The 15,865-nt window shown below is 58.9% G+C and overlaps 1 protein-coding gene across 1 annotated transcript; it reads left to right on the top strand.

The window, feature by feature from the left end:
- Positions 1-519: 519 nt before the first annotated feature.
- MFSD2A (major facilitator superfamily domain containing 2A) lies at positions 520-9,173 on the top strand. The gene is made up of 12 exons (XM_019471247.1): positions 520-593; positions 4,125-4,248; positions 4,381-4,459; positions 5,063-5,235; positions 5,347-5,437; positions 6,052-6,173; positions 6,489-6,572; positions 7,486-7,569; positions 7,890-8,002; positions 8,214-8,357; positions 8,565-8,741; positions 9,116-9,173. The coding sequence occupies exons 1-12, from the start codon at positions 535-537 to the stop codon at positions 9,171-9,173; spliced, it is 1,308 nt and encodes a 435-aa protein (XP_019326792.1). The 5' UTR covers positions 520-534.
- The last annotated feature ends 6,692 nt before the right edge of the window (positions 9,174-15,865 follow it).

Raw genomic sequence — 15,865 nt, 5'->3', positions numbered from 1 at the left:
GCGGTCCTGCGCGGGCGCCGGTCCGAAGGCTGTGGGTTTCCACCGGGCCGGCCCCACGCGTGGAGCCGTGTGGTTGCTCCGTGCCTCAGGCTACGAAACGGGCTTGCGGTGTCCGTCCCGCGGGACACAGGATCTGTCCCACGAACCCACAGTGTTCTGGGTCTGCGTGAAATGGGGAGGGAGAAGTGCCCGTGGGGCACCCGTGCTGGCTGTAGGGTGGGTTTTGGGGAGATCTGCTCCAAGGCGGCAGGAGTTTGGTGTGGAAAGAGCGTGGTGGGGCAGCGCTGGGAAGGTCTGGGTCACCATGCCTCAAATCCCACTGAACGAGAGGGAAAGGTGAGGGATCCGTCCCCCGCTCCCAAATGGCAGCGGGGTTGCAGAACGGTTGGGAAGGTCTTGAGGAGCTCAGGTAGGGCAGCCGGGGGCACAGGGCTTTGCGTGTCCTGACACAAGATCTTCTTCCTGCAGCTGGACCCTTTCTATGCCTCCATCATCCTGTTTGTGGGGAGAGCCTGGGATGCCATCACGGACCCCATGGTGGGCTTCTTCATCAGCAAAACATCATGGACCCGCTTTGGCCGCCTGATGCCTTGGTAAGAGCCACCTGTAGCACCCCGCATCCCTACCTGATGTGTCACAGCCTTCCAGTCAGCTTTGGGTGTCCATTGGCATGAGGTTTGCAGGGCAGGACATGCTGACACCCTACCTCACCCAGGTGAGGTCCCAAGCGCCCCAAAAAGCCCACGGTTCTGCCAACAGCTGGGGCTTCAAGTCTGTGCCTGTTACTCTGACTGGTCCCAAGCCATCCCCGTACGAGCTGGTCCCGGCTGTCCTCTGTGTCACTGCGCCTGCAGCAGCTCCTGCCTCCCTGAGAGCTGCCCTGATGCCACGCTCCGACATTGGACTTTGTTCCTGTGGTGGCTGCTGAGCCCTGGCCTGTGGCAGGGCCACGTTGCCAGCAGAGCAGGTGGCATCACAGCCATAGGGAGGAGGGACGGGGGTGTGCATGGTTGACGTGCGGTGGTGGGGTGCTGGCTGACAGTCACGAGGATGCTCTTCTGGCAGGAAAACAGCCGTCATGGATCTGGGTGTCCACACGTGGGTGCTTCCGCTGCCCTTGAGAGCAGGGTGCTGAGTGAAGAGGTGCCGAAGGGAGTTGGAGCAGATGGGATGGGGTTTGCGAAGCCCCAAAGGGCTCATGCCTGCACCCAGGGCAGACGTAGGATGTCCATAAACACCCACTCCTGTGCGGGACAGGGAGCATTGCAAGGTGCTAATGCCTAAGTGTGGACATAGTGGCATGTCCTGCGCTAAAATAACCCACGTCCTGGGTGCCTGCGGGATTGCTGAAATACAATGCAGCAAAGGGGGTGGGCATGGGGGGAGTGGAATTAGAGGGATGTAGTCCTTTCCCCTGCAGATTATACCCTCTGCTTCCGGGCTTTCCTGGAATAGCTCTGGGCAGTGGCAGTCGGCTGTTGTTAAAGCCAGGCTCCACGCATGGCCTGAAATAGCTTCTCTGCAGCCGCATGTATGGTGGGGTCTGGGGTCTGGAGATTAGAGCAGGGCTGCCTGTGCGGAGCCGCCTGGGCGTGCAGGCAGGGCTGCGCGGGATAGCCGTGCGCTTGGATGGCCGCCGCAGCTCCGCTCTCTGTAATCTCGCGTCCTCGAGGCAGGGGGTGGGGATGGAGCGGCTGCATTCCTCCAAACAGCTCCTGCTTCGTTAAAATTAGCCAGAGCTTTTGACTTGCGCTGGGCCCCTCAGCAGTGCCGGGGCAGCCGGCTGCGAGGAGCTTGCTGCTACTGTACATGGCTCAAGGGCAATCGGCTGAGTCCAGTTTGGATGGAGTTGAGCTGAGTTTAAACCTCCTGAACTTGGGGTTCGTTGGCTGCGGCAGGGCTGGCTGTGTGGGGCTGCACAGCCCCAGTCTGGTGTGGCTGTGGAGCTGTTCTCTGCCTCAGTTTCCCTGCATGCAAAGCCAGGAGCCGCAGGTGCTGCAGGACGTGGCTGCGGGGTTGCCTCAGAGGCTGCTGCCTGACCCCAACCCTCAGCATCCGTGAGGTGACCCTGCGTAAGCCCCCTGTGTGCGAGGGTTTATTGTCCAAAGTTTCTGCCGGGCTCTGAAGGGTCTGATCTGTGAGGCTGAGCCCCATCAGCTGCCGGCAGCTCTAGCTCAAAGCTCGGGGCTGCTCCAGCCCCTCAGAAGAGAGGGGAGACCTTCCTCGAGGGCCGTCACCTCTCTCCCATTCAGTTCTTTCCTTTTTGAAACACTTTTTGGCACTTTTTGTCCCAGCAGCTCATCCACTGGCTGCCTTCTCCTCTCCCCTGGCCTCGGGGACCCCGCTCTGCCCCCAGCCCTGGGCAGGTCCCTGTTTCCTCAACCATTCTAGACTTCCCGGTGACCAAACTTTTCCTTGACGTGTTGGTGATTGAAGAGCCTTGGCTTGCTTTGACCTTCCTTCTCCAGGGCAGCAGCCGTTTGCAAACAGTTAACTGCCGGGGCGGGAAGGGGTGTGCAAGCCGTGGCACAAAGGAACACACCATCGTGCCGCGGCCAATGAGCGGGCGAGCGCGTCACCGCAGCCTCCTCCGAGCGTCTTAATCACCTCGGCCTCGGTCAGGGGTAACTCGCAGTCACTTGTCTGCCACTGCCAGGAGCTGCCGGTCAGCCCTGGCCAGGGCTCAGCACCGTGGTCCCGGTGCCGGGGTGGGCCCGCAGGGGATTCCGATGTGCACACACTGGCGCCCATGGTGAGCGTGACGTGGTTCCTGCCGTGTGGCTGTGGTGACTCATTCAAAATTTCCCTTGGCTCCATGTATCTGTGAGGCGATAAGCGTGCGCAAGAAGAATGGCTGGAGCTGGCTCGCCCCTTTCTTCCCCCCGCCGGGGTGACGTGCGCACAGAAAAATGTGCATGTGTTGGGTCCTGTGCAATGCCTCTGCCGGCTCTCCATCCACGGAGATTCGGTTTCTCGCTCTCCACACCCCCCTGCAACTTAAATTTAAACTTTGCGTCCTGTATGTCAGTCTAGACGGAAAGATCTCGCTGTACCCTGGCAGCGGAGCGGCAGAGGGCCAGCCCTGACCATGCGTGGCTCTGTCCCGTGTCCGGTTCTGCTGGCTTCATTCCAGGACACAGCTTCTGTCCACTAGTTTGTGGAGCGCAGTGTGTTTGCAAATCCCCAGGCAAAATCAGTCTCCTAAACAGATGTGGATGCAACCTCAACACCTGGCTCACTTCCCTCCAGGAGGAGGAATTCCTCCCGTGCCCTCCTGAGTGATGGGGGGACCTGGGTGCTTGTAGTGTCCTCAGGCTGCTGGTGCAGGGTAGAGCTGTTCCCCTGCCTGGGTTGCAGCAGGACAAGGGTTGTGAGATGCGCTGGATGAAGCGGAGAGATGTTCTGGGTGCCTTCCCGTTGCAACCACCTTTGCTGGCTGGTCCTGCTGGGACTGCTGCCAAGGCCCAGTGCTTGAGCAATCCCCTCCAATCCTCTGTTGCACTTTGCATCCCGTGTCCCTGTGTCTGCAGCTCTGGGAAGCTGGGCAGGGGTGGAAGAAGGAGCCAGCCTGCTGTTGGCTGGTGGTTTGCCCCATCCCTGCCAGCAGAACAGAGGTGACCCTGGGACCAGGGCTCGGCGGGGGCTGGCAGCAAAGCCAAGCTGGTGAGAGGCATCTGTCTGCTGGGCCCGTGGGGCTGGGGAGCAGGGCTGTGCTGCCTGGCTGCTCCCCAGCCCTTTCCGGGACGAGGGAGGTGATTACATCCCACTGGACGCACAGCGGTGCTGCCTGGGGGAGAGGTCAGGGCCGGGGGTGGAAGCTGAAGGCAGGAGCAGATCAATCCTTTCCATCGAATCAAGGATGTCTGTTTTTGCAAATAAAGCTCTTCCCCTTCCCACCCTGTGAGACCTGAGCTGCTGCCTTCGCTCTGGTCTGAATTGCCCCTGTGGCAACCACCTCCTGTCAAAGTGTTGGAGCAGGGTGGGCCACCCCTGGGCAGCTCAGGAGCCCCCAAAATCGGATGCCTGAACCCCACTGGATGTGTGGTGTAGTGGGGAGAGCCAGGCTGGCGGGGTTACCCAGGCGCTTGTGTGCCCGCAGGGCTAACACTTGTGTTCTCCCAAAGGATCATCTTCTCCACCCCATTTGCTGTCATCTCCTATTTTCTCATCTGGTTTGTGCCAGACATCTCCAGAGGCCAAGTGATGTGGTACCTTGTCTTCTACTGCATCTTCCAGACCCTTGTGACGGTGAGTTGGGCTCTGCACACACCGGGGCTGGTGGGTGAGGGATGGAGAGGATGAATCCCTGCCTTCACCTCGCTGAGCTATGCAGAGGGGCGGGTTCCCATCCCTGAGCTAATTCTCCTCATGCCTTTGCAGTGCTTCCATGTGCCCTACTCGGCGCTGACCATGTTCATCAGCAGGGAGCAGAGTGAGCGGGACTCGGCCACCGCCTACCGTAAGAGTATTTCCTTCCCTTCCTCACCATGGCTGGGGGGCAGCTGATGCTCAGCTCCTTTGCTGCAGCTTTCACCGGGGCATGATCTTCCTCCAGATGCCCTGCTGGAAGGGCTCATTTGATCACACCCCACCCCAAGGGTGGTGTGTGATGAACATCGTTCAGGGCTTGAATTGCAGCTGGTCCAGCTCTTCCCATTCCTCTTCCCCGGCTCCTCCAGCAGACACCCTTGTCTAGTCTGGTGAGAGCTGGGCTGATGGGGAGGTGGTCCCTGTTATGGCCAAGTGCCTGGAGCAGACGATGGGGGAATCTGAACTCCCAAGTCTTTCCTCCTGCTCTGTCATACAGCACCGGGAGCAGCATGACCAAGTCTTGGCCTTGCTCCCTGCCTCAGTTTCCCCAGCAGACACTCTCCTTCCCTGCGTAGCACAGGCTTTATCACTTGGTGATTTGGAGGGAGCTCTAGGAGAGCTGGGCTGGCTCATTTCTCCTGGTGAAGGGCAATGAATTGCAGCTGGGGAGGCTCTGCTGTGGAGAAGGGTTTTGCACCCATGCCCTGGGTGCCTGAGGGCTGTGCTCAGTCCTGCTGGCCTCTCCCTCCAGGTATGACAGTGGAAGTGCTGGGCACAGTGCTGGGTACTGCCATCCAGGGCCAGATTGTGGGCAAGGTGGTTACTCCCTGCATTGAGAGCCCCCTCTTCATCGGCAAGACCAACTCCTCGGTGGCCATGGAGGAACTAAACATGACCCATGACACTGGGTCGCTCACGGACACAGTAAGCTGGGGGGACCTGCTGGCAGCCCCTGCCATACTCCCCTTGCCTTCTTGACTGGGCTGGCTCCTGGTACGAGCCCCCTCCCTCACCGCTCCCTCCTCTCTTGCATAGAGAAATGCCTACATGATCGCTGCGGGGGTCATCGGGGGACTCTACATCCTCTGCGCTGTGATCCTGTCGGTGGGCGTGCGGGAGAAGAGAGGTGAGGCTTAAGACACAGCGTGGAAATGCTGTGGCTCCTGCCAGGGGCTCCTCAGGAGCCTGGCTGAGCTCTTGGCCCCTTGTTCGTGAGTCAAGCACTGGAGGAGAGGGGCAGGTAGAGCTGAGGTCTGGGTACAGGGGCCTGGGGAAGGCACTGCAGAAGGGCAGTGCTGTGGGCAGGAGGCCAGAGCATCTCCAGGGTATGTTACAGCACAGCCCTGAGGACTTAGCTCTCTGCTCTGCACTGTCGGAGATAAATGTTATCTTGCAGTTTTGTCTGGGCAAGGTTGCTAGTGCCAACTAGGGCATCCCAGTGTGAGGTGATATCCAAAGTCGAGTAGTTCTGTCCTTCCCTCCCTCTGCTTTGTGACCAGCTCTGCTTGTCCTGGGTGAATCAGCCAGGCCATCCTCTCCCCTCCATGGGGCTGAGGGACCCCTGGGTGAGGGCAGGGAGATCCCTGCAGGCATCGCCCTGACTCCCTTGGGGTGTGATGCTGTAGGTGGGCAGGGGCTTGTGCAGGGCGCTCAGCAGCAGGCATGAGGCACTGTACTTCTTGCACCCAAGGGTGCTGTTTCAGTGGGTCTAACGATGGGCTGATTTGCTCTGCTCCCCAGAGTCCTCTGAGCTCCAGTCGGATGAGCCTGTCTCCTTCTTCCAGGGGCTGAAGCTGGTGATGAACCACGGTGCCTACATCAAGCTCATCGCCGGCTTCCTCTTCACCTCGCTGGCCTTCATGGTAAAGCGCAGCTGGGCTTGGAGGATGGGGGAGAGGGGACGGCAGCAGTGCAGCTTGGAGGTGGCTGGGGGATGAGCAGCGTAGGGCCCAAATAGGATCCTGGTGGGCTGGGGAGCATGTGAGGTGGCAGCTCAATGAGCTGGAGCTGCCCCGGGCAGAGAGGAAGGATGTGGCCTTGTGCCCTCGGATGGGTCGGTGAATGGCCGCTTTCTTCCCCTGCTTGCACTTTGGGTGCAGCCTTGCAAGGAGGAGCGCATGCCTCCGGGGTGGCTGGGGTGCCCGTCCCCCCCTAACTGCTGTCTGCCTCCTCCGTAGCTGCTGGAGGGTAACTTTGCCCTCTTCTGCACCTACACCCTGGGCTTCCGCAACGAGTTCCAGAACATCCTCCTGGCCATCATGGTGCGTATGGCCTCGTCCTGGAGCGCCTCGGGGCTGGGACTGTGGTGGGATGCACGTTGTGGGATCCTGTGGGTCCTCCCCAGGAGCTGGCATGGGATGGGTGCTCTGTGGGCTGAAGGGAGGGATGCTGTGGGGCTGCCATAGTCTACTGTGGGGACAGTGACCGAAGGTCCCCTGGGAGGAGGGGAGGGAGAAGGAGCTGCCAAATGTCCTGCAAAGGCTGGGCGGGTTGGCAGGAACAGCGAGGCCTTTGTTCCTGTGTGAAGGCAGCCAGAGATAGGGGAGACCAGGAGCCGTGGGGGCCTTTTGTCCCAATCCTGCCACTTATCTCCCTTCCCCCCTGCTTCAAGAAAAGGATCTCAGTGTTTACTGCCAGGAAGATGGAGCAAAACAGCTCCTTGAGAGCCCCTTCCAGCTTGTCTCATCCCTGGGAGCCCTTCCCACCCTTCCTGCTCAATGGGGTGGAGAGGTCCAAGGTGCCAGGGTCCCCACAGAACCTGGCTCTTGGCCATGCTGTGTGCAGGCAGCGGTGACAAGATCGGGTCCCTTCCCAGCACCAAGGATCGAGTCAGGTCCTCCCTCTGTTTGGGCAGGTGTGCTGGCACCTTCTGGGTGCCCTGAGAACGGTGGTGCCGGGTGCCAGGGTGCTCCACACTGGGGGAGGAGGTGGCCCCATGCACCTGCTCCAATTGTGAGCTCTCCTTCCCGGGAGCGGAGGCAGGCGAGGGATGGGGTGAGGGCAGGAGCAGGCAGAGTGGCTGCGTGCCAGCCTCAGGAGTGTGTGGAAATCGGAGGTGCTGGAAACGTGATGGGGGAGGCTGTGCCCAGGAGCTGCTCCTTGCTGGGAAGAGCTTTTCCCCCAGAGAAGAGCCTGGCCAGCGAGTGACACCACGACCCCCTTCTCTTCCCATAGCTCTCGGCCACCTTGACCATTCCTCTCTGGCAGTGGTTCCTTACCCGCTTTGGGAAGAAGACTGCTGTCTATGTGGGCATCTCGGTGAGTGGGTCCCCTCGAGCGCAGAGGTGCACGTGAGGATGGTGTTTCCCACATGGGTTGAGCAGAGCTGTGTCCCCCCCGAGAGGGCCTGGAGCTGGGCAGGGGCTGCTGCTGCTGATTTGGTGCCTGTCCCTCATCCTGCTATTTGTGCTGTCACAGATGTGGGCCAAGGCCAGCAGAAATGGCTGGGAGGAAGGCTGCACTGCTGCTTCCCCAGCCGTTGCTGCGGTCGGAGGGCTGGCATGCACGGGAGGGAAGGGGAAAGGCTGAGGAGTCTGGGTCAGGCACTGCTGACAACCTGGTTTCTGTCCCCTATCCAGTCTGCCATCCCCTTCCTCATCATGGTGGCTGTCCTGGACAGTAACCTCATCGTCACCTACATCGTGGCCGTTGCAGCTGGGATCAGTGTCGCAGCTGCCTTCCTCCTGCCCTGGTGAGTGTGAGGTCCTGGTGCTCTCAGCACTGCACCCCAAGAGCTGGGCAAGGTGCTTCCAGGGCCTGCTGGAGTGGTTAGAAATCCTTGGGAGGCCTTTTTGCAATGTTTTCAGCCCAAGATGGGGCTCTTGGAGGGAAATCCTCTCAGCAGGGAGAGGAGATGCTTTGTTGGCTCTGTCCTAGTGTTCACCATTCCACTCTCCGCACAGGTCCATGCTCCCAGATGTCATAGACGACTTCAAGCTGCAGCACCCTGACTCCCATGGCCATGAAGCCATCTTCTTCTCCTTCTATGTCTTCTTCACCAAGTTCACCTCTGGGGTCTCCCTGGGCATCTCCACACTCAGCTTAGAGTGAGTTTTTGTGGGGGAGCTAAGGAGGAGGGAGGGAGGCCAGTCTGGTGCCTCCGCATCCGGGCATCTCTGCTTCCCAAGGGCTGGGAGGGAGGTGGGGGGGGTGTCTAAATCCAGCTGTGGCTCCGCAAACCTCTACCTGAAGGGACAGGTTTGTCTCCCACAGACTCAGTTTCCTTTGTCTGAAGGTCCATTTCTTCTCCGCAGTTTTGCAGGGTACCAGACCCGGGGCTGCTCCCAGCCCAGCGAGGTGAACTTCACCCTGAAGATGCTGGTGTCGGCCGTGCCCGTGGGGCTGATCCTGCTGGGCCTGCTCCTGTTCAAGCTGTACCCCATCGACGAGGAGAAGCGGAGGAAAAACAAGAAAGCCCTGCAGGACTTAAGGTGAGTGTCAACTTGTGCTATGGAGGTAGCAAGTGCGGCATGCCAGCGGGGTGTGTGCGGGCAGGATTCGGCCCAGACGGGTTGGGACACACTGTGACTTGTCCAGGAATCCTCCAGGACCCGTGGGTGGTGGCGTGAGGGAAGGGCTGGCTTGTTTTCCCAATCCTGACTTCCAAAGAGATGGCGTGAAGTGTTTGAGATTAACCATGAACCTGCCCCAGTTGCTAAAGAAAACTCGTTCGGGGACTGCGCAAGGCAGTGCTGTCCCTCTTGAGCCCTTCGGAGGCTCCTCTGCTCCAAGGCAGAGGTCTGCTCGGAGGCAGGGCTTGCTCCACGGCTCACTCTGTGCCTCCTCCCTAACACTTTGCCCCCAGGGAGGAGAGCAACAGCAGCTCGGAGTCAGACAACACAGAACTGGCCAGCATCGTGTGACCCCAGGCTGGGTCTGTCCGCTCACACCGGGGCTCTCCGAAGGACTCGGCCCCTCGGGGGCTGGACCAGCCTCGTGCCGCTGTAGGTGTGCGCCGTCGAGGAGCGCCTGGGAGAAGCCGTGCAGAGCATCCACCGACTCGAACACAAGATCTGTGCCGGTCTTGTGCCTTCCACGGGATCCACAGAGCGCTGGTAGTGTACATTACACGAATTGACTCTGTGGTACTTGTGTGCCTCATGAGAAACAAGCACTATTCCCTGCCGGGTCCTGGAGAGCAGAAAAGCCCGAAGAGGGATCCTTTTGCTCATAACACTCGTGCCCGCTGCCCGTCTGTGCCCGGCCTGCGTGGGGCCGATCGCCTGTGGGACTGGGGGTAATGGTTAGTGTACATTACACTGTCAATGTGACCGCGCCAAGGACGTGAGCTCACCTCTGCTGTCTGTACATACGACACTAATTTGGAAAGCTGTTCTTTTTTTATAGAGCCTAATTAACTTAATGATGTAAATATGAAACTATTTCCTATTTGAATATATCTGTACAGAAACCGAACTCAAGGACCTATTAATATTAATTTACATAAAAGTGGGGGAAGTCAGCAGTGTGGGTGTGGAGGATTTTTTTGTTTGACTGCGTTTTTTTTTGTGTGGACGTCAGCAAGCCCAGGGTCCCTTTACATGCCACGGGGCGCAGGATTGACTTCCCCTGAGCCGAAGGCACAGGAATGCCATAATCCAGGCAGGCGGCTGTGCCCAGCGGCCTTGTACCCCCGTGTTGGCTCCTTGCTCAGTGCCTGCGCCGCAGCAACCCAACAAAGGCTCTATTTTCTCCCTTTCAAGAGGGAACGGGGGTGGAGGGAGGAATGAAATGAAAGCACTGGCTGCGGGGATTGTGAACCTGGGGCTGGAAATGGGAGAGGCAGCTGGGGAGCGGAGAGAAAGGGAATGCGGGCTGTGGGTGACACTCAACACTTTCTCCCGGGGCAAAGTGCTGTGCAAGTGCTAATCTTTGTGGATATTTATACCTTGCTCTCGCATTCCCCTCTCCACAGCAGAAATGGGGAGAGCACCGCACTCCTGTGGCAGCAAGTGTAATGCAGAAGGGGAAAGCAGGCTGAAGTAAGCACAGGGAGGATGCACCAGAGATGAAGCAGCCACCCATACAGTTGGGGCAAATCCCCAGTGTGAGGGGACTGCTAGCTCTGCTGCTCTGTCCGCACGGCCGCTGCACTGGGGGACAGGGCTGTTGCCCTTTGTTAAGCACGTTTGTCACACCAAGAAACTTGTGGGGTCAGTGTCTGAGTCGAGAGCGGCCCCTCTGTGCAGGAGGGCTCGGGGGGGGAAGGATGGCTCATCCTTTGTTCCACATTTGGGTACAAAGGACTGGAATGAGGATGGGATTTTAAAAATAGCCAGAGGGATTAGACCTTAGCTGGGAATGCTTAACTGGGCCCCACTCTGCCACCATGGCAGGGGGTTATGGAAAGAAGCAAAAGGGATGATGCAAGGAGGCTGGGAGCTGGCTTTGTGCTGAGCAGAGGGCAAGAGGCGGTGTTAGCCTTGGCCCGGGTGCTCCCTGCTCCCCCAGGCATGGAGCTTGCAGCGAAGGAACAAGGGCAGGACAAAGCCAGTGCTCTCTTGAAGCCCCTGCGGCAGGGCAAGTAGGCGCCATGTGCACCCTCTGAGAGGAGGAGGAGGAGAAGGGCGGCAGTGCTCCAGCCAAGCACAGAGCTCGAGATCCTTACAAATGTACTGACCCCTGCCCTGCTCCTGGCTGGGTTTGCGAGGAGTCATCCTGGCCATTGCTATGACCTGGCTGCCTCCGAGGGGTGTGGGCAGTGCTGCCGTCTCCAAGGATTTGAAAGATTGCTGGTAGCTTTTCTTTTCAAAGAGTTTCAACAGAAATCAGGGACATTTCATTCTTTGCCTCTTCTTTTTTGGCTCTGCAGGATTCACGAGGAGTCTCTGTTCAGGTTTTTTGCAGCCACCTCAAGAGACTAAAAGCATACTGAGCCTGAACCGGGGCCCAAACATTCCTAGCTGAGCACACCTCTTCTATTTGAGGCTTTTAAGAAAATAGATGGGGGGGGGGAATGACCATGGGAGTTGATAGCACTGAGCCCTGGGCAAAAGTCCAGCCTTTAAGCAGAGTCCATGTCTTGCTTCAGCTGTGATTACAGAGGGCTTTCACTCCAAGCATGAAGAAAGCCTCTCTGGCATGGGAAGTCTTCCCACCCAGAACTGCATGGGGAGATGCTGCCAGCACCTACAGCTGGCCTCCAGCAGCAGCTGTGCTAAGGCTTAATCCACACTAACCTTGATGATGAAGCAAATGAACCCGAGCATCTGGGAAGCACCTCCCTGCAGAGCTGGAGTTACATCGCTGCTGTGTCCTCCGTGCCGGCTGGGTGAGCCACGCGTTGGGGCTGATGTACGGGCAGTGCTGGCCCTGTGAAATCAAAGCCAGAGCATGGAAAATGCAGGGTGTCAGCTGTGTGCTCAGCACCTGCTGAGCTGATGCCTGTAATGGCATATGGGCTGGGGCTGTGCTGCCCAGAAACCATATGTGAGTGCTGGGAATCAGCCGTGATTCCCAGCTGATGGGCTTTAAGGGGCTTCCGGGCCAGCTGGGGCAGGTGATCTGGTGCCAGGGGCTTGGGGAGCCTTTTCCCGAACTAGGGGGGCATTGCTGCCCATGCTGGGAGGGAGCAGAGGGTTTCTGTTCTGCTCAGGGAACCAGGTTGTCTGGTCCCTTTTGTTCACAAGGGAAGGAGGCTTTCATTGTACATCGGTGAAGGTGCACGTGAGCAGCGGGGCTCGTAGACAGAGCCCGGCAGGGGTGCAGGCCCGGGTCCCAGCACCCGGGGCTCGTTCAGCGGGGAAGGCAGGCTGCTGCAGGCACCCCTCTCTCCACTGATACTCATCAGAGTACGTTAGTGCACCCCGTACCCTTCCCAGGGCCCCTGGTCAAGTTGCAAGGCTCACCTTGAGCCCTGGGGAAACCTGCTGGGTGCCAGCACCCAGTGCTCCCAGTGCACGCGGCTGAGCCCAGATTGGTGGGCAGCTCTGCCTCTCTTGCAGCACAAAGCTTTCAGAGGGGCATTTTGGGAGGATGCTGCCCTGGCCACAGCACAGGGCAGCACCGGGGTGAGCCAGTGACATGCCATCAGGGCTGGACGTGCCAGGGGGGAGGTGGAGAGGGGGCTGGGAGGTGGTGGGGCACAGCCAGATGTTCACCCCAACCGCAGGGCACTTGTCCTGGGAGGTGACTGTGGAGGGGACAAAACCAAGCAAACATCAGTCGTGGCCTCCGAAGGGCAGCACACGAACCTGCAAAATTGGACCTACATCCTCTGTTTGTCACCGAGGGTGGTCTCCCCCCTCCCCGGGCGAGGCAGAGGCAGCAGGAGGGACAGTCCTCAAGGTGAGAGCGGCCATGCTGTGTCTGCTTATCCTACGGTGGATACGTGGAAGTGTGAAAAGTCACTCCTTGCAGGGGGGGCAAAGAATAACCCCCCTCCTTATCCCCAGGGAAAGGGCAAAGAGCCTCGGGTTTACCTCGCAGCAGAAAGATTTATGAAACTTTCAAACAGCTGCTGGTGAGGATGGTTTTCCCTTGGCTCCTGGGCTGGAGGGACCTCTGTGCCCCACACTGCAGCAGAAATCACCCAGGGCTGGTTTCACGGACACTTCAAGCTGAACCAAGCATGGGCTCCCATGGAAAGGGGTTGTCTGACAGTGCAGCCACCCCGCTGTGCTGGTACATCAGGGAACAGATCCAGTTGGAAATTAGCTCAGCCGGGGAAGCTCTGGGGGAGAAGCAGGATTGCTGGAGCAGGGCTGTGCTCGGGACAGAGGCACTGGCCAGCGGGTCATGGTGAGCAGGTCCACCTCCCTGCCACGCAGATCCCCAGGCGGGCTGGGCTCTGTCACCAGCTGGGGAAGGCAGAGTTAACCCAGGGCCAGCTGCGCAGCTCGAGGGGTGCAGGACGGAGGCATTCCTGGGTACAGCTGTCCCCAGGGGTGACCCTCCCTGTGCCACCTGGCTGAGGTCACTCACTTTATCTGCAAACAGAGACTGAAAGCTACTGACCTGTTTTGGTGGGCTTTAGTTAATGTTTTGCAAAACCACTGTTTCCAGGGATGTAAGCAGCCAAGGTGCTGCAGTATGTGGCCAGAAACTGATGGGGCAGCAAGACGGTTTCCTGCTATTCCCCCCCCCCAAAAAAAAAATCCCTTTTCCCAGGAATGAAGCTTTAAATTGCTTTGCTGGGAAATGAAATGCTGTGTGCAGGCCAGGTTTCAGGCTTAGCCTTAACCAGAGATGACTCAGGGAGCTCTGAAAGCACAGGACTGCCTTAGCCCCTGCCAGGACTGTGTTTGCTTCTGTGGAGGAGTTGGAGGCTGCTGAGCACCACAAGGACCTGGGCTGGAGCTCGGACAAGTGCTCTCCTCACACAACAGAGCAGGGACAAGTGCTCTCCTCTGGCTGCAGCAAGCCAAAGGGCACTGTCTAGGGGACACAAAGGCATTTTAGCCATTTCATGGCTAAAAAAAGGAGCAAATATTCCCATGGTGCTTGGAGGAAAGGGGGACAAGGCACCAACCACCTGGCAGCAGCATGGGGAAGCTGTAAGCTTTGCCCTGGAGACAGGACAGTGTCGGCCACAGGCTGGCAAGATTTATGGGCACCAGGATCCCCCACAGAGCACTGACCTGGTTTACAGTCCTCCTGTAAACAGGCAGCTCTTCCGTGACCCAGCCTTACCAGGAACTTGATCTTTGTTCCTTCAGGAACCATGTTCAGCTGAACAGACCCACCCCAGAAGCAAACAGACCGGCCTGGGGCTGGGTTAGAATATCCCCAGTGAGCAGTGCTCTTCCTCTCCCCGTTCTCCGGTTATTTCTAGTTCCTCTCCCCAGTCTCGCTTCCTCCTCGCGGATGCTGCTCGGGAGGATGGCTCCTGCCTGTGCCGCCCACCAGGATTAACCGCTGCCCTCACACCAGTGGGGCAGGACGTGGCTAGTGCTTCACTGCTGTCACCGTTATAGGATGCTATAAAATACAAGTCATTGGCTGCATGGAAAAGAGGTGGTTGTATCTTATTTTCTATTTTGCATCATGTCAGTTGTTCCTAAGGTGCCTGATCATGATGGAGACAGCTGCAAGAGGCAGACCAGGTGCTGGCAGGGTGGAAAACGAGGCAAGAAAACCAGGCAAATGGCATTGGTGACTGCAAGGAGCTGCTCGTCTCCTCTATAGGCTTCAGCCCAACTGGGAAAGATGATGCGAGGGCAGCGGTGCAGGTCCCGCTTGGCTCCGTGTGCTTTGCCAGGGCGGCGGCTGAGAGCTGGGGGGGCTGCACAGAGGGGAGGGGGGATATTGGTGAGCTGCATCTTCACCAAGAAGACACACGACTCCTACCCACTGGCTGCTCAGAAAAATCAAACCCCGAAGTGTTTTGAACGCCTTCCCAGCTCACAGGGAGCGCAGAGCCGGAGGAGACAACCTCACTAGATGTCAGCAGAGCCACGCTCCCGGCAATCCCGCTCCCACCCCTTGGCCGATCCCCCAGGCTCCAGGCTCGGCCCCGCTCCCCTGGTTGGGAACGGAGCCCGGATCTCCGCTCGGGAGCTCGGCGGCGGACGGGCCCCGCTTCCACCCCACACTGTGGCAGACGTGACCATCTATGGTAGCGGAGCAGAGGGCAGGAAGCAGTGGTAAAGTCAGCCAACCTCGCCGGGTTTTCTCCTCCTTCCCACTCTGTCAACATGTCCCAGCCCTCGCCGGGACAGATGCTCTGTCTGTCTGTCTGCACAGACCCCCGGCTCCAAGGGCGGCTTCAAGTCCCTCCCCGGGGCTGCTGGGACCCAAAAACAAAGAGCAAAGCTCCAGGTCCCTCGCAGCAGGCAGGGAGGACCGCTGCCCTTTCTCTAACCATGGCAGCACACACCTTTTTAGAGCAAGTCCTACCCTAATGGTAAAAGCAGACAGCGGAGCCTTCTGTGGGAACAATCCCATGTTGACTCCAGGGACCTCTTCCTGACTCCGAGTTATTTTTCCCTCGACCGCCCTGTTCTCGGTCTCTCCAGCAACAAAGCTGGGACAACGATATTTACCCACCCTCTGCCAAGTGCTTTGAGACCCTCAGATCAAAGAGGGTCTGTGAGCACAAGGCTCCAAAGCGCTCCGTACCCAGGGAAGCACGGGAGCCTTGTAGGAGTTGTTTGATGCTTGGGATGAGCCAGCACGCACCAAAAGTAAAACCATCTTTGCCGCGCAGAGCCAGCAATGACAAGCACCCCTGACACAGAGCACCAGGGGCCCAGAGCCCTCCAGGATTTACCCTGAGGAAAGGGTGTAGCCGTTTCGATCGTCAGCAGTTCCCCGGCGGGACCGTTCTCCCATCCCGCACCCACCACGCGTAGGCCTTGACCTCAGCTCCCCCTGATGCAGCCAGATCCCATTCTGGAAGACCCGATGTGTCCCCTCCACCTCCTCCTAGCCCCAGCCCAGGCTGCCCTGCTCCCCAGCCAAGTTCTCCCCCTGCAAGGCCGGGACAAGCCCCCTCCCAACGGGGGGCTCATCCCATCTAGCCCCACCCTGGGGACCCAGGGTGCAGCCCCCAGCCACATCTCTAGGGCCCCAACCTCAAACCTAACCCCTCTCCCAGGGGTCCCCGCCTCCTCCC

Source organism: Aptenodytes forsteri, unplaced genomic scaffold (assembly GCF_000699145.1).
Source record: "Aptenodytes forsteri isolate BGI_AS27 unplaced genomic scaffold, ASM69914v1 Scaffold321, whole genome shotgun sequence".
Lineage (NCBI taxonomy): Eukaryota > Metazoa > Chordata > Aves > Sphenisciformes > Spheniscidae > Aptenodytes > Aptenodytes forsteri.
Note: the sequence above shows the minus strand (reverse complement) of the source record. Positions and strands in the feature narration are given on the sequence as shown.

Coding starts and splice junctions, on each gene's coding strand:
- MFSD2A (XM_019471247.1), top strand. CDS start 535: ATGGTGGGCTTCTTCATCAGCAAAACATCATGGACCCGCTTTGGCCGC. Junction 594..4,124: donor TTTGGCCGCCTGATGCCTTG/GTAAGAGCCACC, acceptor GTTCTCCCAAAG/GATCATCTTCTCCACCCCAT. Junction 4,249..4,380: donor TCTTCCAGACCCTTGTGACG/GTGAGTTGGGCT, acceptor ATGCCTTTGCAG/TGCTTCCATGTGCCCTACTC.